Raw genomic sequence first — 27,036 nt, forward strand, 5'->3', positions numbered from 1 at the left:
TGGTAACAATCATCAGAGCTGTCTGTGATTGGCCTGTAGAAAAGCGTGGCTGATTGAAAAAAATCATCAAACTGACAGTTGATTACAGCCAGGGCCGGATTTTCCCTCCCAAGGGCCCCCAGGCTAGACAACATTTCAGGGCCCCCTTGGGCTGCGCGGTGCATTTGTGCGTTGCATTTGCATGGAAAAACATTGCCGTAATTTCGCTGTACTTTTGGGGTACCGAGCCCCCCCAAAAAAGAAAGGCAGGCAGGCAGACAGACAGACTAGTCGCTGAATGCAGGCTGCCATGCACAGCGACATTGGCAGGGGTTTCCACAGCTACCCCACAACACAGCATCACTGTCTGCAGTGAAGACAGCAGAGCAGAAGCTCTCAAAGTTTTAACCATAATACTAAATGTACAATAACTAAACATAAATCTCACTTGAATTGGATTGCAATATTATTAATTTTTGGAGGACCCCCCCTGTCGGTGGCCCCCAGGCTGTAGCCCAACCTAGCCCGAAGGTAAGTCCGCCTCTGATTACAGCTGAGGCATGTATGACTCCTATGTGCCCCGCATGAACTAACACGATGCTTCATGGATTTCTTCTGTAGTTCAGTGGTTATATTAGTGTGGCTTATTTATATTTCAGTCATGAACATGAGCAATACATTTATTTGGTTTGGTGATGAATGGATCTGCTTTTAGGTACCAAATAGGCCAAATAAAGGTCCCAAACTGGTCCACACTGTATATTGTTGTAATAACTATTAACTCACTACTATATTTAGGCAGCATATCATATCGGACATTTGCATTGTAAGATGGCCCTAAGACTCCATGCTGGGTTGTGTGTAAGCCTTGTAGAGGCAGTGAGCAGCAGGGACATAGCTGACCATTTGGTTGCCCTACTCGTAGGATATTTGTGGGGGATCGGCATGGCACTTTTTGTTGCCCCCCTCGGCGTGTAGCCCTACGTGCAGTGCGTATACGTAGCGACGGCACTGGTGATCGGCCACGAGGTGAGGAGAGGATACGTTGGCGTGAGGGGAATGAGGAGAAACAGGAACACCATGAGAGGTACAATATTACACACAACAACACATGCTCACGCCAAACGAACAGCAGCATGTGCCAACGATGCACGAGCACTTGCCAAAGGCTCCACAGGGCAGAACTCCAAATGCTGTGTTCCGTGTACTGTAAATGTCTCTCTACCTCCCTCTCTCACTGTCTTGCTGGTCCTTAGATGTCTCTGGTGCATTCCAGTTTTAATCTTTTTTTTTGTTGCTTAAGTGCAATACAAGATGATGAGCATTCCTTTGCAACTTCCTGCCTCTCTTCAGGCAGTGCCACAAAAATGTGAACTTGGAAAGACCCTGTTTGGTCCTTTAATCCCATTGTAATGTTTTTGTTTATACATGTGTTTGTAACGGCCATTGGAACATGAAAATGAACACAGGTTGCTGGAGGGTTAAGTAGCCACAACAGCCAAAGCTACTCTATAAGATGGTTTAACGCATAGGTTGTTAAAATTGTGAAGTATTTTAAGATGCCACATTTTGTTTCTAGAGCCTGGAGTAGAAGACAATCGCAGTTTTTCAGGTTCATGTGAGGTAAATGTTGTATTTTAAGTTATATTTATGTAATCTGCCATGTACAGTGTTTAAAAGGATCCCTGGCTAATAAGACAAATATGCCTTAAAACACTATACTTGCCCTCTATAACTATTTTTTTTAAATAAAAACACATAAATATTTTATTTCTTTCATAAATAGAGAATATTTCACTCAATAGGGACTGCTCCTGTCGCAAGTTTGATCATAGTTTGTGAATGTCGGTTCAATGTCTATGTCAAATGAAATGTAAAACCGTATGGGCTGGGCTTACTTGGAAGCATGACACTTTAATAAAGAAAAATCATCATCATATAGGTTGGATAAAAAATGATGATACATAAAGGTTTACTCAAACTGTTCTGAATGAAGTCATGTGTGATTAGCTCATGTTGAAGAATGCAACAAAAGTGTACCTGTATGGGCAACCTGGTTCTAACATATGGCTATTTTTGCATTTATACTTTGATCATCCTATCGTGTTATGGCATCTTATTCTACCTTAATAAATGATAATAATTAGACATTTGATTCCACAGGGTAAATTCATTCAATTTAGCTTCACCCAGCTGATTACTGCTCAAGTGGTCAGATACGAGCGCAGGGGGAAGCAGTTAAATGTCTTTCTCAGGGACACCTCAACACATTGCAGGGGCTGCGAATCGAACCAAGGACATCCTGTTTCCTAGGCAGGCTCTTTTTGACCGTTACTCCTATGCACATGCCTTGTGTGTATGCGTGTCTGTCCGTATGAGCACGGATTCGATGACTTTGTTTGGCTGAGCACGATGATGTATAATGATGATGTATGATGAAAAAGAGCGCTACTCACCTCACACAAGTGTGATTTAGTCATCATTAAAGTTACACGCTACAGTTTGAAACCTATTCATTTTGACATTTGTAAAGTGTACAACCCACCTGGACATACAACTCTCTCAGCTCATACTGGAACTTCTTTGGGTCTGTTGTGATGGTAACAGGTCCGATCTCTGCAGAGAAAGAATAAAGAGACTGTGATTAAACGTGCCTCGGGCAAAAGTCTCTAACAGGGTGAATGAAGTATATTCATTGTCAGAATTCCTCGCCCTGGCCAAATATTAATGCCGGCAAATGCTTACAGATGTTTGAGTTAAAATGTCACAGTTTAAACTGGACTGTCATGAACTTCGAGAATGAGAGAGAAATAACAAGATTTAGCAGGTTGGACAAAAAAAGATAGAAACTAGAAAAAGTGCCCTTCTGGGCACAGGTCTCCACCAGGTTATCCACAGATCCATGCAGTTCGAGGTAAAACACTTTTCGGCCAGTTATAGCGCCACCTTGAGGCTGAGTTGAAATTGTTCATGTGGCATTTCGTCCTCGGCCTAGTGGGAATGTGCGTGCACAATTTCACGGAAATCACGCGATGTGTTCATGATTTGCAGCATTTTGTTTGAAACTGAGCACTCCTGTGAACTTTGGAAGCCAATCTTAACCAATCAGGATGGAGTCTGAGAAATCTGAAAGACCCGTTTCGTTGAATGGCTCTAGAGAGACTGTGTACCAATTTGCGTGATGTTTGGACAAAATCTGTAGGTGTACTGTGCAAAAACTTGTTTTGCACAAAGCGGCCTCCTGGTGGCGCTATAACAGGCCGTTCTGGAAAGTTTGGGGCAGAGGTTCATCGTTGGCATCCAGGGAGTGTGTGTGCAAAATTTGGCATCGACCAGGTTAACGGTGGCCGAGATTAGCTGTTCACGGACACACGGACGGACACACACACGGACGGACGGACGGACGGACGGACACACGGACGGACGAAGTGCAAAACATACTCTCCCCACATGCCTTCGGCCTGGTGGAGACAATGAAAGAATGGGTCAGAATCAGGATTGGATGTACCATGCTGCTCACACATTTCCAGTGTGATAACCAAAGAATGCATTGAGCTAGATGACACATCCACAACCATCACTAAAGTAGGACAAATTACAAAATATCATCTTTTTCACAGAATGGTTACCAAGCAGTTAATCAATGTTTATTCAGTTAACAGAGATTGAAACCATTCCGTGAGTGTGTCATAACTGATGATAAACTCCCTTCCCCTCCTTCGTTGTCAGCTGTTCTGCGGCTAAGGAGAAAATACCTTTCAACTCAGGTATTTTCTTGTGTCATTGTCTGCCCTAGGTTTGGAGAGGCCATCTTTAGCCAAGTCGTAAAAAGCACCAGGAGCTCTTCAACCACAGACTGGAGTGACATCATGGCCTCTGCTCTGTACATTGGCCAGCGTTGGTAGTCACTGACGTTTTCTCAGCTTACTTTGTTCTGTCTGTTAATGAGCTGCTAATTCCCCATGAGACTAAAACTGGGTGACTTCAGCCACTGCAGCTGTGCTGTGGAATGAACATGATGAGGGGCTACAGCAGGCACACACATGCGTGCACGTGCACACACATACGCAGAAATACCCAAACACACACAGACACGCACACTCGCAAACGCACTCACAGTTTTCTGCAGATGCAAGCAGATTGGAAAACAAGGGGTCTCTTGTTGGAGTTAGGGTAATTACAAAGGCTCCCTGACGTTTGAAAAAGGATATGGAGGTGCCTTACCACAGCATTTCTTAAACTTTATCAGGCGGGGCTGAAATGAGACCTTTAGTCTTGCGCTGGAACCCAGGTGCATTAAATATACTATTGCTCTTATCACATTGTCTACTCTCTCCATCTAACATTTTAACCTTTATGTGAACCTGGCATCAACCATGCTGTTGAAGCTGAACCATGTGTCTTGGCAATAGAAAGACACGAGGAAAATGTAACCAGTTAGCAATCATCATTTTCTTTATCATTTATTTGTACCCAAGCAAGCCAACTACAAAACGATGTCACAACTCCTTTTGAATTGCCCAAACAAACACTTTCAGTTCCTCTAATAATGTAGATACAGCAGTGAGAGATCTTTTTCCAAGTGACCCAGAATTTGGCAGCCTTGTAAACCCTTGAGTTGGAGAGAGGAACATTTATGGCAATCAAAAGACACTTTTTAAAACTAACATGGAAATGTATTTGGCTGTAGTGAACGGAACATAGATTTCAAGTTAAACTTTTCAGAGATGGAAAAGCTGACAGGCCTTTCCTTATGGGAGAGTTTCCCAGGACTCTTGTGAGTACCAAATGCTTCGGACCATCTGTGCAGAGTGCATTGGTGCCCCAAACCACAACCACCCAATTTGTACCAGCACTGTGGAAAACCATGCCTAATACCTGTGATCTCTTTGCACTTTGCAAGTATTTGTAACACTTGAAGCCCAAATAGATTGCCAGAATGCCACTAGAATAAATCCATCCATAGTCAGTGATAGAAGTTGATGGTGATGATGATTATGATGATGATGGGTTCCTGTCTCTGTCCATGCTTTGTCATCCTTTCCTCTGTTTTCATAAGGTCCTGCCATAAAATATATACTTTCTAATAAAGGTTAATCACCTTTGATTAGGCCACGTTAGTTCAAATAAACAAATGAGCAAATACATGAACAAATATCTGCCAGAACTTGAGTCTGTCTCTCTGTAGCCACGAAGGAATGGTTATAATTCTCCCTCATGGGACAACCGAGAACACAGTGTGACAAACAGGACAAACTTGAGTGAACTTGAGTCTGACCAGTGTTATTACAAACAAGGAATGATGACATAGTCATAAGGCGTGAAACAGGCACTGTCTCCGTTGTCCCCCTTTTTGTCTCCACCAGGCCGAAGGCTTGGGGAGAGAGTATGTTTTGCACTCCATCCGTCCGTCCGTGTGTGTGTCCGTCCGTCCGTCTGTGGACAACTAATCTCTGGCACCGTTAGCTTGATTGCAGCCAAAATCTTCACACACACTCCCTGGATGCCAGAGCTGAACATCTGCCCCAAACTTTTCACATGTGACTGTTACAGCGCCACCAGGAAGCCGATCTTTGCTTTCAGATTTTTCAAACTCCATCCTGATTGGCTAAGATTGGGTTCAAAGTGCTCCATTTGGAACAAAATGTCAAAAATCATGAACAAATTGTGTGATTTCCGTGAAATGTTGCACGCACATTCCCACTAGGCACAGGAAGAAATGCCACTTGAAATGTCTCACCTCAGCTTATGGTGGCACTATAACTGGCCGATTCGTGTTTTACCTATAACTGTACCGATCTGTGTAAAACTTTGTATGCACACTCCCTAGAGGCCAATGAAAAACCTTTGCCCTGTGTTTTTCACATTTTTCAATTCTACCTTTTGGAGCGCCACCAGGAGGCCAACTTATGTGCAAAACCTAGATCCAAATATCAATCCTGGTGGAGACCTGTGCCCTGAGGGGCACTTCTAGTTGTCTTTGTTCTCCCCCATATTATTATTATTATGATTTTAGTAACGTGGCTGGCTGGCATCGTACAGTGGCTGGCTGGCTGCGGGGCGGAAATCAGCCCTTTCGCGGTGCGTGTGTCATAGCTTAGGAGGCAGGCAATCATACTACACGATTGGCTGGCTGCATTTCTGGCAGCGTTTCAGAGTATGGGTCAGACTCCCATTGGCTTAGGTGGCGTTTGAAGGTATGGAGTCAGACTCCCATTGGCTTAGGCAGCATGACAATGATGATGACTGATGAAGACTAGGTCGCTTACATTTCATGAGCTTTCATTAGTCAGGTTTCACCTGACAAAAACAAACTTGTGTGAAGTGAGGGGTGCTCATTCCGGCCAATCACAAGTCACCCTTTGTCAGCCTTCTTCTGGTCCCTGACTGACTAACCAGCAGGCTCTTCTGCCTTGTTCCGCCATGGTTGAATTTGCTAAAACATAATTTTTGGAAAAAACAAAAAACAAACATGATATGTCCAGTCACCATGCTGCACCTGTGATGTTCCTTTTTACTGACACCAAGTTTCAAATAAGAATTGAATACACAGAATATCAATACAAAGCAACTGAAAAACCACTACCATTATTTAAATGGTAGTGGATGGAGAGAGAGGATTTTTGTCCAATCACGAAACGTCAACCAATGGGTGCGAAGAGGAGCAGAACCACAGACGGACAAAGATTGAATTGGCGTCTTCAATTATCTGCCCTCACTTTTTATCCTCAATATGTACTTTGCTCAGCCAATCAAATCATCGCTATGGGGTGATCAGCCAATCAAATCATTGCCAAAATTCACACGCACACACAGAGCATAGGAGGGGCTAGCACTAGCACCCTTCAAAAAACAAACAAAGAGAAAACATCAGCCATGAACAAAGATGAACAGTAATCTTCTCAGATGTTAAATGTCCTCATGTTTTCTGAATGTGCAAGCAGTGTAAGGTGTTGACTCTATCTGTAAACAATGAAAACAAATGGCTCAGGTTTCCACCTTCACATTCCCATCCCATTTGTCTGAGGTAATGCCGAGCAAATTAAAGTGCCTCTGTGAATAACGTGCATGCTTAACCACTAACAGAGAGGTTAATGGGATGAACTAACCAGGCAGCTCTCCGATCACAATCTCAATTTCGCCTCCTCTGGCTTTCAGGATCTAGCTAATTCCCTGCGAATCATTCGCACATTCACTGCCTTCCACTCCTGGCAAGTAGCAGTGACAGGGGGTTCCAATGGCTCATCCACTGTAAGTTCACAGGCATTAACGTCTTCTACCAAATCAGATTTCAGGTTTGGCAGCATTGCTCTGAGGTTTAAGAGTTTCCCAGGCTTTTGGGAGTCTGGGCAGGTCAATGCAGCCAATGATAAAAGCCACTGCAAACCAAACATTACCTGTGACAAAACGGTGACCCTGCAGCAGTATGGGAAGGGCAATGAATTATAAATTAAGCTTAATACGGAGCTGTCCCACTCTCACGCGCGAGCACACATATGCACACGCACACACGCGCACGCGCACGCGCACGCACACGCACACGCGCACACACACACACACACACACACACACACACACGTGCACACACCCGTGAGGGGTAGAGTTTATAGATTTATTCACACTTCAGTAAATGAGTTAATTTGGTTCCATTTCTATATTTTTTAATTAAGACAATTAAGACCACAAGCACTTTAGCTAACCAACAGCGTGGTTGTAGAGAGATTTACGAATCTACAGTACTAGAATGATTTAATGAACATTACTGCGTTATTGAAGCAGTTTACTATTTGAGCCAAATTATATGATATGATATAGTACTTTATTGTCAGTTCACACTGAAATTTGTCTTGCGACACAAAGCTACTCCCTTGAGGACTCGAGGGAGTGTGGTGCACTGCATCAACAGTCGGATAGGCAGTTGTCCAGACGATATACCCGTAGGCTATAGGAATCAATCCAACTGAGTTGTCCAATTGTTCCAAATGAAAGTAAACCGTTATGAGCTGAGGGCTATGTGTGTGTGTGCGTGCGTGCGTGCGTGCGTGCGTGTTAGAAATAACATATTTCATTAATCAAACATAAAAAAGATGTCATCAGTTATGGCAAGAGAAATATGGAATAATTAACCTAAAAATGTGCAATTCGATAAATTCAAAAATATGTTTTAAGATAATATTTGAAAAATATAAAACTTAATTATAAACCTTTTTTATAATTATTATTTTCACTATGTGAATCGACCGAATTTCTTTCTTTGTTATTTCTTTGTTTTGTTATTGTTTGTTTTTAGTATATTATAAGGATAAAAAGCATGCACTATACAACTTCAGCCTATACACCTTTTCGGTCCAAGCACTCTCTGTAAAGTTTGTTATGATTGACCTTGTATATGTATGATTTAAGACCGAAATAAACTATTCATCATTCATATTCATTCAAAGGGACACAGACAGGTGGGTACCACGAGTACAAGGTTTATTGCATAAGCAGGTGAGGCATGCATTCCCAATTTTCATTGTTCCCAAGTTGATTGGTGCCCAACGGGCATGCAGGTCTAGTAAAGGTTTTTATTCAAAATCAATTATTGATACATTTTTATAATATATTAAATTGTTCAGTTTGATTAACTGTTGCATGCCTACATGTTACAGCACTAACCAGAGGCTGTAACAGAGAGCTTTGTGTCATCTTGCTGACTCAGTTGAAAAGTTGCCAGGCTCAGAGAGGCTCTGCTATACCCTGACTGTCAGCCATGGGGGATAATTCACTTAATCAATCCCACTGAGAAAACATATGTGAAACTGTACAGTGTGTAATTAGTGGGCCTCTGTGAGTGTGCATACACACACACACACACACACACACACACACACACACACACACACACACACACACACACACACACACACGCAAGAGAATAATGTTTGTGTAACACCAACAAACCTTAACCTACACAGTCAACACAAACACACACACGTCATGCACACATAAATGTAGCATGTCAAGTACATGATGATGTACATCGTGTTCTGTAATTACCTCACGGTGAGTTGCTATTTTACTTTTAACAGTATGGAAACATGTGGTAAACACAGATCTCTAATCTAAAAGGGCAAAAGGTTCATTCAATAGGCGACGAACACCAGCTATAGAATACAGAACTTTCAGAACTTTTTCATCATCAGTACTTTGGTGAAATCCTAGTCTTCCTGTTTAGAGGTGGTATAATGAAACCGTGTACAGAACTGATCATAACAAAATGTGGGAATCAGAAATATTCCTACAGTTCCCATCTGTCTCTCTCGGGTGGTTCTTCTATTGTTCTCATAGCCCAGATGCCACAAACCAACCTCAAACAAACCAATCTCTTTCTGACAGTGAAGAGTCATATAATATCACTCCTCCGCTCTCTCTTCCCTGCTGAGAGTGGTTTGTCTGGGCTCCAAAGCTTGTCAATCGTGCAGGCATGTCTTGCTTCCTCTCCATCTTTTCCTTTTCTCTTTCTAGCACTTTTTGCTCTCAGTCACTCTCTCTCTCTCTCTCTCTCTCTCTCTCTCTCTCTGAGTGTCTGTCCCTCTCTCCATTTGACTTCAGCAACTGCTGACAAAATGACTGAGGTTTAGCCCAGGGCAACAGAACTGACAACAGGCTTGCTTTCCACTGTGATGGAAACTGATTCCTGAAAGCACCATCAGAGAGAACGACCGGGGGGGAGCAACCATCAGGCAGAAGACCTGGAATTGCATTGGTGCCTGACTGCCTTCCCTTTTTAGATTCCCTGAAAAAAGGCTTGGATGGGTCCTGGGCTGGCACCACAGAACCACAACCATAGACCTCTGGCATTTGTGCTCATGAACTAAATGAAGAGATACACACTCGCTCGCACGCACGCACTCACACACACACACACACACACACACACACACACACACACACACACGCACGCACGCACACACACACACACACTGCACGTACTTGCATACACATTGGCAATACCCCTCCACCCCAACAAACCCACTCAGAGTCAACCCAGTCCACACACCACACACACAGAAATGTAATCCCTGCCAGATGCATGGGCTGACAGGGAGTGTGTTCCAGAGACAGCAGCCATGAGCTCTATGCCAATCATCCATCTGACTGGATGATTTGCTGTTGGAGACACAACACAGAAGACACAATTAACCTGTGTGTCTAGGGTGGCGCGCATAACACATAACTGTCAATGATTAACCACTTAACCTTACATAACTTTGTTGACCAGTCCCCCAGGGGTCTAACTCTATACTTGGTCACGTCATTTTGCCCTCTACACCAAATCTCTTCGGTGAAAACAGAAATGTGTTTGTGGACATTTGTGCAAGTGTATATGTACTGTATGTGTATGTGTATGTGTATGTGTATGTGTATGTGTATGTGTATGTGTATGTGTGTGCGTGTGCGCGTGTGCGTGTGTGTGTGCATGTGCGTGTGCATGTGCATGTGCATGTGTGTGTGGGGGGGGGGGATACATGCCATTGCTTTCATGACTTGAGTGCATACATGTATAAATGTGTGCACATGATTCTATGTGTTTCATTGTATGTGTAGCCGGTGCTACGGTAACCTGCTGGCCCAACAGGATCTGCTCTCCGGGGCCTGCTAACACTTTCCGCTGTGCATGATGATCTGAATTGAAAGAAGTGTTCCTAGCTACCAGCGCTGACCTCACTCACAAGTTTGGGGACATTCTGTCGGCTCGGTGGTTTTTGATACAATCCATGTGCTAGTGGGTTTGAATCCAGCTCATGTTCTCTGTGTTGCATTCTCTCCTGCTTGGCTCCATCTCCCCGTCACTCCCCATTGTACACTAATCAGTGAAGAGCTGCGCAAGAAATATTTTATAACAACAAGGGACTCAGTAAATCGTTCTTTTGTCAGTTTTTCGAGTACAATAGAACTTGATTTTGTGTATTGGTGAATGTGTTGTATGTACAGTAGTGTGGTTGTTTAAGAACTTGTCTGTGAAAGCGTAGACAAATAACAATGTAATTGGAGATGCCACTTGCCTGTACTATTATGATAGAACAGAGCCTTGGTTCTCACAATTTTTACGTTGGGGGAAAGTTATTCGTGTTGACAGGTGGAAACCCTAAGCAATATGAATGACTTATGTGAGTTCTGACTGAACTTCCTTCTAGCACTGTGATCAATATAACAAACATTCTATCAAACAAATAAAACCGACAAGTAAATGTATTACACAATATAATTAGATTTTACAGGACAAACCAGACGTATCATTCCCAGGAAACAATGGTTGGAGTTGTATACAAGACTCTTTGCCAAAGTTATGACATATCTTACTGTACTGTAGGCTACTTATGTGCCAATGTAGCCCATATGTGTGTGATTATCATTTGGTGCTGTTCAGCATCATTCAGAAATCATGAATGCATAATAGTAGATAATGGCTAGGGAGTGAATGATGACTTCAGCTTGTTACCACATATTATTTGTTGATGCCCCATTTATGTCTGGTCTGGTGGGAGCTGGGGTCCGGGCCGGTGACAACTGCCAGCCCAGAATAGCAGTCTTTTGTTGAGTTGGACAAGCATATAAACAAAGTCAGATGTTGGCAGTGAGACGCTTTGGTCTAATTCTCACCGCAAGTCCAATAGGAGCATGTATGATGTATGTATGTGGATTTGTGAATTTCTATGAGGAAGTTGTCCTTAGTTCAGAATGGAATGGTCCGTGTGTGGTCCGTTGACTGCAGAGATTGAATGTCCAAATGCCAGTCCCGAAACAAAGATACAGGCAAGAGGCGATTAACACTTAAAACCTATACTTAGTTGACCAGATTCCCAAAAGATCTATACCAGGCACCCTCCTGTTTTCGCTACACACAAAATATCTTCGGCCAAATAGCAGATCAGATCGGCTATTTTCGCTGAATTGTAAGCCCCAAAATAGGGATGCTAAGTTATTAAAGGTCTGGTGACTGGTTTTCTGAGCTCAATTGCACCCAAAAAACCTGAACATTCAGTAGATTTTCTGTGGTCTGGGATTTTCTGAAAAATTGGGCTCAAACAAGTGCTCTGATATGTAACAGTCCACAAATCCCATATATGACATAACAATTTGCCAGCACTGTTGAGGGATTTTGCCTCTTTTCATTGCAGCTCAAACGGCTTCAGAACACACAGAGAAAACCCCAGACCACAGGAAATCCACTGAATGTTCAAAGTTCAGGTTGTTTGGGTGTAATTGAGATCATAAAACCTAAAATAAAAAATGAAAATAAATGAAAATGAATATCATGAAACCTTTAACGTATCAAAGTCACTGAGTGCCAATTTACAGAAATCTAGTGGTGTGCAATATGCACATGCAGACAACCTCCGACAAATATTTTGGCAAGGAGAGAACAAAGGCATGACGAATATGAGTTTTAGCAGATTACATTACAGATAAGCACTAAAGAGAGAAATGGGCAACTCCTGTGTGTGGAGTTATATAATGGACATTTGACCTTTGGGATGTGCCAGCCGGACACTTGCAGCCTGTCTAGAAAGGGTAAACAACAGACACATGCAGCTGGAACACATCTGGGTTTTGGAGGATATACTAGCAAGTACGGTGTGCTGTGTGTGTGTGTGTGTGTGTGTGTGTGTGTGTGTGTGTGTGTGTGTGTGTGTGTGTGTGTGTGTGTGTGTGTGTGTGTGTGTGTGTGTGTGTGTGTGTGTGTGTGTGTGTGTGTGTGTGTGTGTGTGTGTGTGTGAGTGTGCGTGTGTCTGACTCTATAGGGCTCCATTTTCGTCAGCGCTAAACCCCTTATCCCTAAACTTCTTTGCCTTTTTTTACTATTTTTTTGCCGTCAGAGGCACTAAATCCGTAATTTGGGGATTTAGCATTGTGGTTTGGGCGTTACAATATTTAAACCAATCAGGGTGCCACATGCCATTGCCTTTAAGAAATCCATTAATGTATCCATTACCCATTAGGCCCAGTGATACTGTATCTTGCCTTACACTATGGCCCATGTAAGAGCGACGTGTTGCTGCCTTGGAATACATTTAGATTTGATACAGAGGGTTGTTTTGTGTGTCCAGTAGCTCCTCTATCATCCACTCTGCGACAAACACAGTGTAACTCACAATTAAGCAGGGACTTTTTGGAGAATTAAGACAGAACGAGACCTCTGAGCTGTGAATGTTCTGCAACATTGTGCATCGAGGCAGCTCCAACTCAGACGGATTCGCATTGCGGGTGGTTTGAGGAGGCGCTTTCGCTGTCCCTAATCTGTGTGGGCAAGATAGCAATTATAGAGAAAGCGCATCAACACACCTATACACACCTCCACCCGCAAATATAGGAGTCGGCATCATGTATAGTGGGTTGTGTGGCTGCAAGATACCATTTACAGATAGTGGAAGCTCCTAAATGCGTAATTCACGGATTGTGGTTAATGCTGGTGGGTAAGGCATCGCATAGGATTAGGGATGTGCCGATGAGACATTTTGGTCGATATCGATATCCGATATAATTCATTGCTGTTATGATCGATAACCGATATTACCGATGCCAATATGATCTCATTCAGAAATTTTAAAATTAAAATAATTTTGTCCATTCTGAAAAATACATGTAACACTTTATCTGCACTGCAGGCTTAGGCAAGTCAGATTTAACTTTAATACCTTATATTTATAATTGTGAGGTGGTAGATCTGTTCAAGCTGTTACTTTGGGCTTGTTTATCTGTAAAGACAATCGGACCGATTAATAATCAGACTGATGCCAAAAATCAACTAAAATCGGCAGATACCGATGTGTTTGCCCACTTTGCCGATTAATCTCCCATCACTACATAGGATAGAGCTGTATATCTAAATAATGATGCAGTGTTTCAGACAGATCCAAGTCCCTTTGGCTTTGATTATGATTTTTTTTGTTAAATACTATAAAATATGTGTCAGAGGAGGCAGATGGAAGAATGTCTTTAGCCTACTGGCAGTGTGAATCTGGCGCTGATCAGTTCAGCATTTTGCGAGAGTATCTCCAGACAAACAGACCCTCAGACGTATAGACGGCTAGCCTCCAACAGAGCTGCACCGTAAAGAATGCCCTAAATATAATGCTTTATAAATGTGTTGCTATCGCTAAACAGACATGGTAAAGCAGTAGAATTATACGAGCATGAAAATGTATAAATCACAAGAGAGATGAATAATAACATTCATCGAGGCATTTACTTTGATCTGACCTGTGACCTCTATTTATCTCCGGTGGTCAGAAAAAAAGAAAACACAGTTTGTCCACCTCTATAAATCTGTGTAAAAATATGGACCCTTACAAGTACATTTTGCTATGTACTGTATTCATTCCTGACAGCTGCTTCACTTGACCCGTTTCTGTCTCCTGCAAAATAACAATAGATTGATAGTGAGGTTTATAGTTCAAGTCGTAAAGCATTGTCTAAGTAGGCTAAACTCCACCTGTGAAAAATGCGGAAAAACAAAAACAAGCAGATCATGGCCATCAATCCAGTATACTTACAGTGACAGCTTTATGATCGTTAAAAAAACATTTTACTAAACCCAGACATCATCCAAATCTATCCCAGTCCCTGAGAGCTGTGTGGCATAATTTCCCCTTCGACCATAAAGCATAACAGGAGAGGAAGGTAAGACAGGTGCTCGTTACTTTGCCCTGACAACATAGTCAGGGATGAGAGAGTGGATGTGGAAGAGGACAAAAATAAATAAGTAATGAGAGGAGGGGAGATGTGCTGCTGTGGCCTTGCAAGGAATCTCTGTGTCTGTGTTGTTAAGTTTCTGAAAGCCTTCTATTGCCTAGTATTGGCTATTGGGTACAAAAGTCAAATAAAAGTCAAATATTGGCCAATATGTTTGCCAAACCGATATATTGGTCAGGCTCAAAATCTGGCACAGGCAGCAAACACACAAATGAGCATGATGTTTCAACATGTGGACTCCATTTTGGAGACAAAGTCTTGCCTAATAGCTGGTTCTGTTCTGTCATGCACTCTCAAGAAACAACAACAAACAATGGCAATCTGCATTTGAATTACAGTTTCAAAAGAAAGAATTGACATGAATGCATTTAACTTCATGTATAAAGATATACAAAACATCTCAAGCGTGCCTGTATCCTTTTACAGCAGAAAGAAACCACAACTTTCAGGGGGCACGTGGCAAAGGCGGTAGTGCTGTCGCCTCACAGCTAGAAAGTCCTGGGTTCTCTCCTCCGCGTCAACCCCGAGGTGGGGTTGGCGAAAGGGCCCTTCTGTGTGGAGTTTGCATGTTCTCCCCATGTCCCCTATAGGGTAGGTAAGTACCCTCACAAAAACATGCAGTAATCCTGGTCTCTAAACTACCTAGCCAGCCGGGGTGCCTGATGGAGGGGAAAGGAACTGGTTGGAATAACGTGTTCAGCGGACTGTCAATCCGCTGCCCTCCCAGGTTGGAGGAAGTGTAGCGCCCAGGATTACATTAGATAATTGACACTGGGTGAAAAAAATGGGTTGAAAAAAACGTGGGAAAAGAATTATAGGGAAAAAGAAAAGAAAAACCACAACTTTCTACAGTACTGCATCTGTGAAAATGGGGTAAAGTCCTACAGTATGTTTGCCTTTTTTCCTGAAAATCTACAGGTGGCATGATTTAACACCTGAAGCAAAGTGTAATAAGCTTGAAATTTGAAATTGCTGTACAGCCAAAAAATCTTGATTTCCCTGGCCACACACTGTGTGGTAGGCATCTATTCGGGTTTAGTATGTGCATTTCTTTTGGCTTGGCTGAATAAATTCTAATGGGGCTGGGAAAGCTCAGCATATCAGCACTTTTGACCACACACACACGCGCACAAATGCATGCAGGCATGCACACACACACACACACACACACACACACACACACACACACACACACACACACACACACACACACACACACACACACACACACACACATGCACACACAGCAAATTTAGACTGTTCTCTCAGCTGTGGAACCGCAGAGAATGTCTTGTTCTATAGGTTTGCCCTCTTTACCATCCTGATACACAATACCCTAACCCAACACGATTTCCAGAGTGGCAGAGGGCAGAGGTCACTGACAGGCTTTAACTGTGAGATTCCCTCCCAACACTGAGCTCCACTGTTGCTTCACCTCCACTCCCCCTATCCTCCTGTGCTCCCACTTTTTCTGCCCCCCCCTCACACACACACACACACACACACACACACGCCTACTGGTCCAGACGCTGACATGACGGCCAAGAGCGGGATTTTGCAACGTTTCAGGAAATGTTTCAGCAGTGCACAGCAGGAGCGAGGGAAGACAAAAAGAGAAACAGTGCGTGAGAAAGTGCGTGAGAGAGAAAGACAGAGAGAGAGAGAGAGAGAGAGAGAGAAGAATGGGATATGTACAATGTTTCATCTTTAACTGAAACAACATGCCAACAGACTCTAGGGAGAGGGGGTGCACAGTCAACTCCAGGCTCTATTTTCGTCCATGCTAAACCCCTTATCACTAAACTACTTTGCCTTTTTTTACTATTATACATACATTACACATTATACATTAGGCTATACATATACATTTTTGAATAGTTAAAATTGCTAATCTACAAGTTCACAATGTGTCGATGTAGATCGACACATTTTTTTGGATGTACAGCAATTTCAACTATTCAAAACTTATTTTCAAAAGAGTAAAAAAGTTGTTTAGGAATAAGGGGTTTAGAAAATACGAAAATAGAGCCTGACAGTCTGTTTGGTTACATTCATTTTGTACACTCTGTGTTACAAATGGATAAATTAACACCGAGCATTTTACTGTGTGGACAGACAAACGCACAAATAATAAAATCAGAAGTGAAACCCCACATAGTCCAAGGAGCGGCTCAGCTGTTCCCACACACACACTCACACACACACACACCAAAACCACTCGAGCCTTTTAAAATGCCTGCCAAGAGGGGAGAAACCGCATCACACTGGCTTTTATGGCCCAAGTGAAAAGCGGCACTATACATGTCATTCTGCACACGCCAGCCCTGTTGCTGAAACCTTAACACATGCTTTGACTAAAATGTACACGAACATCGGACAAGGTAAAGAAAGAGAAATCCCTCTCTCAAAACACAGCCAACATGAGGTCACACCATACCAAACCATGGGAATGTTCAGTCATTCTAATGTGTTCCAAATGAGCACTCCAGATCCAAAAGCATAAGACAAAAAACACAATGAAAATCAAATGAATATGTGCAATAAACTCCTGTAACAAAAATAGGTTTCTTAACTACAAGTGTATGGACATAAATCTTTTGGGGATAATTTGACTATAAAAATTGTGATTTGAGGAAAGCCCTCATTGAGGGGGCCACAGTAAAGGTACTGGGGTTCCTGCTTATAATTATGTTTAATAAGGTACTTTTTATGCTGACTGGCAAAACTTACAGTATGTCTGCAGGTAGTATAGATGCAACAAAGAGCTGGAAGTAATTTTTACTAGTACTGTCACAGACAGCTGGGAAAGAATGCATAAAATACTGTACGTACCTGTATGTATGTATGTATGTATTTGGTTAAAATGGGTAGGGTTTAAAAAAAGGCAAAAGCTTGCTCTGCTGCACTGGCCTAAAAGTGGGTCCTTAAGAATTGCTTCAACTTCTAAAATGTATGTAGTATGTGTGTATGTATTTTAAAAGGGGGGCTTTTTTTTGCCCGCAATACCTTCATATATTTAAAAATAAGTCCAAAATAGGGTTACCAGTGAAGGGCAAACTGCCTATTCACTGGGGACTATGCAAGGCAGAGGCGTCCACCCCCCTGAGTCCAAGTTAAGCTAGACCGCATACCTAAGCAAGTAGGCTTAGGCTAGTGTATGTATTTGGTTAAAATGGGTAGGGTTTAAAAAAAGGCAAGAGTTTGCTCTGGTGCACTGGCCTAAAAGTGGGTTCTTCAAAACTGCTAAAACTTCTGAAATGTATGTATGTAGGTATGTATGTGTGTATGTATTTTAAAAGGGGGGGCTTTTTGGTAAAAATCCCTGCCCGCAATACCTTCATATATTTAAAATAAGTCCAAAATAGGGTTACCAGTGAAGGGCCAACTGCCTATTCACTGGGGACTATGCAAGGCAGAGGCGTCCACCCCCCTGAGTCCAAGTTTAAGCTAGACCGCATACCTAAACCATACTCTAAAACCCAATGGTAAAATGGATATAAAAAAGGACATTAATAAACCAACCTAAAACCAAACAGGAGTAAAAGTTCACAGCAAGGCCTGGATACCATTTATTTATTTTACATAAAAATGAACAGGAAGGGGATAAAAATCAACTTCTTTCATTAAGACCAGTGGGTGTTACAGTTTGTAATTTTTTTATCCATCTGTGTTCCATGAGTTTCCGCTGTCCACTGGTCCAACGGACTCCACATTCCAGACCTGAAATGATGAGGTTAGCGATAGGATGGGATTGAAAGTGTGTGTACAGAGTTGTGTGTATGTCTGCTCGTTGGATGTGATATAAGTGTTGTTTGAGGCGTGTTTCTAGTGTGTGTCCGGTTTCTCCTATGTAGTGTTTGTGACATTGTGTGCAGGTGATGATGTAGACTATATTGGGTGTGGTCAGAGACAGGGGTAAATTTAAATGAGGAAATTAATCGGATGAATTTAAAAAGTTTATATTATGAATTTCCGAAATGCATATAAATATTGATAAAAACTATAACTAAGGGTATCTTTTATATAATTTCAGTTAGTTTTAGTTAGTTTTGTGAACACACAATACAGTTTCAGTTAGTTATCGTTTTTAATTTATTTTTAGTTTTTATTTAGTTTCAGTTAACTAAAATGTTTTTTTAATTCTAGTTTTTGTTTTTTAGTTAGTTTTAGTTAACTATTATAACCTTGTTCTGGAAGAGATTTCTAACTGCCTGTAAACCAGTGGCTGTATATGTATGTTAGTGTAAAGGCTGTCAATGTCTATACATGTCCAAATGTATGTGTGTGGTGGCACGGCTATGGGCTTGATTTTTTCCAGGAAATCATATGTGTCTCTTAAATAACTGGCGTGTATGGTGGAGAGGGGGTTGAGGAAGTGGTCTATGTATTGTGCTATGTGGTAGTACTCACTGCTGCAGTCTGACACTATGAGTCTGCCGGGTGGCACCTCGAAGGGAATAGTCCATGTCTGGGGATCCTTATGGATTTTGGGTAGTAAATAGAAAATCCTACGTCTGGGGTTATCGGGTCCATAGAGGAAGTCGCGTTGTTTGGAGGTGATGTAGTTTTGGTGATAAAGTGTTGTAATTATTTGTCTGAGTTTGATCTGAGTCTGTGGTTGTATGCTGGCTGCTATGTGAGTGTAGTATCTAGTGTTGGATAGTTGTCTGTTGGCTTCATATGTGTATTGGAAATTATCTAAAATGACTATTTTTGAACCTTTATCAGCTGGTTTAATAACTATTTTTGTGTTGTTCCGCAGTGTTGTGTTGTGATACTGTAGCTTTTTTCTTTTTTGGCTTGACCCTGTCTTATAGCTGCTTGCAGCTACATTTATTTTTACGGTATTATATATTTTTAAATAGGGCTTAAGTGGTATTAGTCGCTCGAGTCGAGACAGACTCTTGGCTCACACAGTTTACTAATGCTTCCGCCATACAGTCTGTGTAACTGAAGTGATGAAATTGCAAATAAAACTACAGCCTCCCTTTCACTTCTGTAAATGCCCTCATCTAGATTGACAATTGACTGTCATTTAGTGCAGCTGCACTGATTAGTTCAGGTCGAGGTGCCCCCAATGCTGAGAGTTTTCTGCTCAGTCCAAAGAAAGGAGAGACAATGAAACACAGCAGAAACTGTCTGAGATGTGTATTTCTTAGATCTAATATGTTCACTTTACTACTTGATGAATATTTAAGTTGTGTGCGTCACTGACCCAAAAACCACACTTACGAACAGACAAAGATTATTGTGTCTTGCCAAACTACCATAATGTGCTGTTTAATTGTGCTGTGCTACCTTCAACAAAGACTGCATGTGCCTACGAGCAACCTCCATCCATGTCTCCTTGTGAATTCTTACCAATTCCCTGTGGCGAATACTAATCAAACGCAGCACGCGGAGCGGCGGAGTCAGTTCAGTCAGTCAACCTCAAGGGAGGTTCTTGCTTGCTCAAAGGCCCATACTATGCTCAAGGGGTTAACATGCTGCATTACTATGTGGGAGTATACGTGTGTGCAAGTCTCTCACGTCATTCGCTGATGCGGCAGTCAGCTGACTAAGTGGGCAGGCTACTTAAGCTCACTAGACTCCATGCTCTTCCTGCCTTCCTCTGCTCATGGTTCCCCGGTTGTATGTGATGTTTTCTCCCACCACCACCCCAGCACCACCGGTGGGCTCTGCTATCTATGCTCCCCATGGGGGGGTTATTGTATATCTATCTCCCTGCTCTTATGTTTTATGATGTTGCTTAATCATGCCGAGCAGGGAGAAATCCAGCAGAGCCGAACGCCAAGTCAAATATCATATGCACACTCATTACTCATTCTTCAATAAATATTGTTTAATCTATTCGTGAGTTGTCTGACTGAACTACCCTACCACTTAATACAGTCCTTACCCTCTCGAACAACTTCCGTTTTGTCTTTGCGGTTGTGAAGTACTGTAAATCGTACCGTAAACCAAATTAGTGAAAGCATATAGGCCTACAGCTTGCTGCTCCGCAGAAATAGAAATCCAAAAACACATTTTAAGGATATTTTCAAATATATTTTGGTGAACAGAAATGACAAATGACAGCTTCCGTTTGCAGCTTTCAGGAGGTTTAGTTACACTATCACACTATGTAACACTCGAAGATTGTGGGTAAGACTAAGTTAAACTGTACCACAATACCAGGTTGACTAATAAATTAAGTCACATTAAGAATAGAGGGTGCTAAAATGTTTGACTTTTTCAATTGTTATATTTCTTTAAAAAATGTACACTTTGCTTATCTCGAAGACAACCAAAGAAGCCAAAGCTGAATTCATTCATTTTAATCAAACTGTAATCCACTTCAGACAGAGGATTTAAGTAAATGTTCTTTTTCTCAGCTTGAAATCACTTCCAGACATGCATCATCCCTTCTTTAATTATGTACCCGTCCATTCTACTCATCTCATACTGCCGTCTCAAGTTCAGACCCCCACGTTCATACTATGACCTGAGGGGTGCTGTGACCTTGCATAGCCATGCTGGCCAGAAAAGGCCAAAATGGATATTCTATTATACTATCATAACAAAGATTAAAGATCAGACATGCTATCAAAGCTCACCAGAGGTCAGAACCAGGACACATAACTTCTCAGGACCTCTGAGTGAGCCTCAGAATCCACAAGAAGTCAAAGGGCAAAACGAAGCTGAGCCCAATAATCCAAGATGGTTAAGAAAGACAAGAATGTCAGAAATAAATTAGGATCTTTAGAAATAGGGTTATTAATCTCATGTGGATTCATGCTAAACTAGAACTGCACTCTATCGAGTGTACTTGCTTGTTGCACACAAGCAGAGCCAGTGCGCAAGCATGATCTGCTGTGAAAGCAGATCATGAATTACCTTCATGTTCTTCTATTGAAGAACTGTTGAAGAACAGGAAGGAACATGAAGGTAATTCTATTTAAGCATTTCAAATTAATTCTTTCATTACGTAATTATACAGATGGTGACGTATATGTCGATCAGTGTCGGGTGGATTAAAGGAAATGCCTCTATGTATATATGAATATGTTGATTAGCGGTCGTATACTGTGGTTTTCGATGGTGACGTAATAGACGATAATAGTGTCGGGAGGATTAAAGGTAATGCCCCTATGTATACATGTATGATGTATACATGTATGTAATCTGACAACACTGCCATATCAAGCACAAGTAGTCATTACGTCATATGCTGGCACAGCACATACGCATCAAACGAAAACTATTACGCATGCTCTGCTTGCGCAAGTAACAACTCATGCATTGGCCAATTAGAGCTGGGTGATATGACAAATATAACAATATTGTTGACCAAATACTTTGATGCTGATGATAATATCGTATTGTAACATTAATATATCACTTTTCACAAATAGTGAATCTATTCAACAATAGCTGATCTATGCAATGCGTTGTGAGCTAGATCTGCTATTTTTGCAACTTTTGTATGTTAAAATATCTGACCGTTTTTTAAGTATAGAGCATAATGACATTAAAATCAGGAAAAGACACTCTTGTCATATCACAATATTACGATATCCAAAATCCTTATAGTCTCATGATACCGATATAATATCGTTGTATTGCTCAGCTCTACAGCCAATAATCATCCTATTACCCAAAATGCCAATAGGGCCGCGATCCATAATTTACCTTGGAATCTCTATTAGCTCTTGGCCATAAAGGTGCTGAAGCCAAACCTGAACTCAGAGTACTCAGTGTTCCTCAAGCAGCCCACAGGTATGCACAAGCGACCAAGATGAAAGCTGGGCGGGACCCCCGTGTACCGACTACAAAGCCAAACAGAGTCTATAAGTCTAAAACTATTGCTCTCAAGTCGCCACAGGGCATGTTAGAAGATGCACAAACAGTCCTAAAAATTAAAGGCTATTTTAATATCCCAGGGCGGGTAATTTGGAAAGATGAAACACTTAAAGGTCCACTGTAGACCGACACGCTCCCATCTTCATCTGATCCTCCAAAAAAAGATCCCCTTTTTGGGACATTCCTGCCTAATAGCATCATTATTGACTCTGTCCAGTTAAACGCAGGCCCCTTGTAATCTCGCACGGGTGGGGCAGTTCAGACAAGAACTGCCCGTCTAAAAAGTGGTGTAAAACAAAGAGAGATGGGGCAGGACTCAGGAGTGAAGAGCACTGAACGTTACAGAGGGCGTTCCGAGATGAGCACCTTTGATCACGAGGCGGGGGTCAGAGGCTATCCCATCATCAGCGGACATCATTCCACGCCCAGGTCCTTCTAACTACAGACTAAGGCCACAAAGGGAATAGTTTAGCCAGCCATCACCGCAGTGGGAATTATCTCAAACGCATACTGTACTAAGTCAAATCCTGACTCAAACTCTGAGTAAAAAGGGTGTGTTAAGAGTATTTTTTTTATTGTGAATGGCTGAATCAAACAGTAGATACTTTTACACTCAATAAATATTTTGTATTCAATATTTCAATCCAAGTTGTCTGTCTGAATTTGATTTATATTTCCTTATGTTTCAGTATGTGTGGTGGTATTGGTGTGTATGTACAATATGTGTGTGCGCAAATGTGGGTTTGCACATATCTGTGTGCAGCATTCTAGCGCCCCCACTAACCAGAGGCAGTGTGTTCTGACCCATGTCAACCTCAACCAATAAAACATGCATACTGGCACATACACACAGGACACACACTCCCTCTGACGGCAAAACATTGTTTATGAGGGACAACATGTGTGTGTGTCAGGACTTCAGCAGCATTGTAATGCCTGTAATGCGGATGTGACGCATTGTGAGTTTACAGATCTGCAGTTTGCAATGCCGTCATACAACAAAGTATAATTTGGGTTTAAGTGGAGAGGTGGCAAAGGGTGCCTCCTGGTCACTAGAAACTGATTGGGGTGTGGGGAAAAACACCCAAACACCTAAACAAAGACAATGATGACATATCCTGGAATTGCTTGGTTGGCAGTTATAGGCAAAGATTTAAAAAAAGATCCCACATTTTCAAATAATTTAAACAAATTTCCAAACATTGCTGACATTTTCCGGATTTCCAGGAATGCTGCAACGCTTGCTCTGTAATAACAGGATGTCTGTCTCTGATAACTGAGAAATGGTTCACAAACTGATATTGTTGATGAAAACTGTAGTACTTAGTTTAGACAGTACTTGGTTTAGACTAGTCATTGGTTAGACCAGTCATTAGTCCTACAACTACAACCTATCTCAAACCCTCAGCCTAACCCTAACCTCCCACGGGGCAGCACACCTAAACCTTGTCTAACCAATGACTAGTCTAAACTAAGTATGCACCCCGGTTATATTCACAAATATTAGGTCACTTGTCCACATGATTACATGGGCCTCAGTAAAATGACTTGTGAAGTATCCTCTTGCTTTCTTTCTCTCTCTCTCTGCAGGATGGAGAAAAGGAGGGAGATTTCCTGCGGGTTCTTCCCACACAAGCCTGACCCCAATATCCAAGCTTCCTCCTGACACTCTCGCCTCACGCGCACACATCCACACGCCCACACACACACACACACACACACACACATACTTACAAACACGTGCACACACGTGTTGCATGTGTGAGCACTAACACACGCAAACACATTCTTCCTTGTACAGGCACACACTAAAGGTTTTACTGACAGACAGACACACACACACAGACAGGCACAAACTGTACAAACACACACGCACACGCACGCACGCGCACACACACACACACACACACACACACACACACACACACACACACACTACTGTGTTTACAGTGTCAAATTGCAGTGTAAATAGCGGGGGGCTCTGGTGTTCAATTCAAAGGCAGCCAAATCAAACAGGAGACCCAGCGTTATCACTCTGGGTCAGGCGGAAAACAGAGAAAATGGACACATCTCAAACTGGACAAGCCCCAAATAAAAACCTTTGCAAGAACAAACCTGACTCTCTTCAAGGATCAGGATGGAGAGAGAGAGAGAGAGAGAGTTAGAGAGAGGTAAAGCGACATCGGGGAAACGTTTGGGCTACTCCAAACTCTCAGTGTGCTGTTCTAATCATTTCTCTGTCCCCCTGGGGGGTTTGGACAAACACATTCTGACATCCTCGTAAACATTTAAAGGCACAAGTTACTGGGGCAGGGGATGTCACTTGGCACCACACAGACAAATACACAAGCAAGGATTTGTGCTGAAAAGCCCACAAGCTCCCATGCTGTATAAGGAGATCTATACCGGTCCTATTCCTCATTTGTTTGACTTCATTCTAAAATACGCGCAATTATGAATTCATGGTTTGTTGTACGTCTACTTGTCTATACTCATAGTATACTGAGCATAATTCTGACTTGAACATGTCTATTATTGTTGGCACAGAGACAGAGGCTTGAAGCCATGATTGAGGAATTCTTTAGATTTTCTGACAAGCTGAAATGTAGCAGGAGAGCACACATCTGGAATAGGGATCTCTCCAGTCTCCAGACCCCACTCCTCTCTATCCATATCTACAGTATATAGTATCTTAGCTGTCTGCTGCTCCACATGGCTGCCTGTTTCTGCTATACCTGTCCTGTCTGTCATAAGGTCCTCTGTGTCTGCTTCCTCTACAGCTGCAGTGGTGAGATGGGTTGAGTGTGCTTTTCTTCTCTATTATTTTGTATGATGACGCTTAATTTATATTTTTCTTCTTTATGGTGTAGTCTTGTAGACCTATAGTCTTGTAGACCTAATAGAAATGAGAGGGCCACGCATGTATGCATTGCATAGCGCACTTGCGGATTGCTGCGACTCTCCGCTGACGGACACCTTCCACTTAACACTTCAACTTCAGCACACAAACGCCAGGCCATGACAGCAGCTTTGTTTGCGTTTTGACTGAAGGTGCAAGGTTCTCCTCCTCCCCATCATCGTATTGTAATTACAGACTCACATGCACCATGACGTTTCCCCATGCATGCCCATTCGGATATCGGGCCCCTGTAAATGGCGTATATCTTTTACCCACAGCCATAAATTGTTTTGAAACAGAACGAGGCACTGATGCATTTTCTTGGTTTTAGCTGTTCCGAATGAAAGAGCACCTTAACGTGTGATGATAATCATAAGGCTGCAGAACACCGAGCACCAAGCCACACACTAACTCAATCGGAATGCTAATGATAGTGACCGCCGGGCAGAACATCTGCGTGCGGACTCGGAGACAATACCCCCAAAGTCCCCACTCTAGAGGTGCGAACAGAGCAAAGTTTCAGCAAACTATTAGATTTCTCACATTTCTGTGTACTTGTGCGCCCTGATCTCAAAGCGTGAACCGTGCCCAAATAAACTTAAAGGACTGCATGAAAAACTGCAAAACAATTGCCATGCGCAATAAAGGACTAACTGGCGTGACTTTTAGCGCACTGGCCGAGCCGTTTAGTGGTGGTGGCATTGCAACATGTTACAATAGACATGGTTCAGACAACGCGGTAATTTCATTCATTGCTTTACCTGGGTCGTGGAAGGGGACCAGGGCGAAGTTATACAGAGGTCTCTTCGTTCTGCTCTGGGACATTTCCAAAATCTTGGACGCACCCTCGATAACCTGGACCAGGTCGTCGTACATGGAGCCGGTCACATCAAAGACGAATGCCAAGGTGGATGCCCCCTCCGGAATCTCTTCTTTCGTGTCCTCTGCCCCTGTGTCTTGCCCAGTGGAACACGCCACTAAAAGTACCTGCACAATGGACAGCCATACAACGCTGGTGTCCATTTTCAGACCAACTGGTCTTTTCAAACAAAGTTCTGGGTTATCTTCTCTTTCTCGCTCACTAATTGGATCCTCAGCGTAACTTTCGAGATAAAGACATTAGGCTGTGAAAAATGCACTCAAACGTAATTACAAGCAGCATAGACAAGACAAGGGTAAAAGAAAACAAAAGAAACTCCCTCCTTGATGCTGCTGTGCGCTTCCGATGTTTTCTGCAGATTTTATGCGCTCGACTTCAGACCCTCTTTGCTCCGTGGAACGTCTGAGGTCTCTCCAAGGCTCGTTAGCAGCTCTTACTTCTCAGCTGGTCTCTTGTTCAGCTCTCTCTCTGTGAACACTTGGGAGGTGGGCAGAAGAAAGGCTCTATAATGACTCCATGCAGAACAGCGGGGCTCTGATTGGACGAAAAGTTTGGGGCCACCAACAAGATGGACCTCGCGCGTAAAGATTCATAAGCATGCGGCATGCCACATTCATTTATTTATTCAGACAAAAATAGTGAATGGTTGTTTGGTTGTAACCTACATACTGAAAATAAATAAATAAATAAATCACAA

At 42.4% G+C, this 27,036-nt stretch overlaps 1 protein-coding gene across 2 annotated transcripts in view; it reads right to left on the reverse strand.

Annotated features, from left to right (window-relative positions):
• Positions 1-26,666, reverse strand: part of hmcn1 (hemicentin 1) — a 236,173-nt gene extending 209,507 nt beyond the window's left edge. For both annotated transcript variants that reach the window (XM_083767894.1, XM_083767893.1), the window contains exons 1-2: positions 26,221-26,666; positions 2,525-2,595 (exon numbers count right to left, since the gene is read on the reverse strand). In XM_083767894.1, coding sequence (XP_083624020.1) covers positions 2,525-2,595; positions 26,221-26,482 — 333 coding nt within the window. In that variant the 5' untranslated portion in view covers positions 26,483-26,666. The remainder of the gene's footprint in view (positions 1-2,524; positions 2,596-26,220) is intronic.
• Between the last annotated feature and the right edge of the window lie 370 nt (positions 26,667-27,036).

This window comes from Protomyctophum parallelum, assembly GCF_964188405.1.
Source record: "Protomyctophum parallelum genome assembly, chromosome: 6".
Classification (NCBI taxonomy): Eukaryota; Metazoa; Chordata; class Actinopteri; order Myctophiformes; family Myctophidae; genus Protomyctophum; species Protomyctophum parallelum.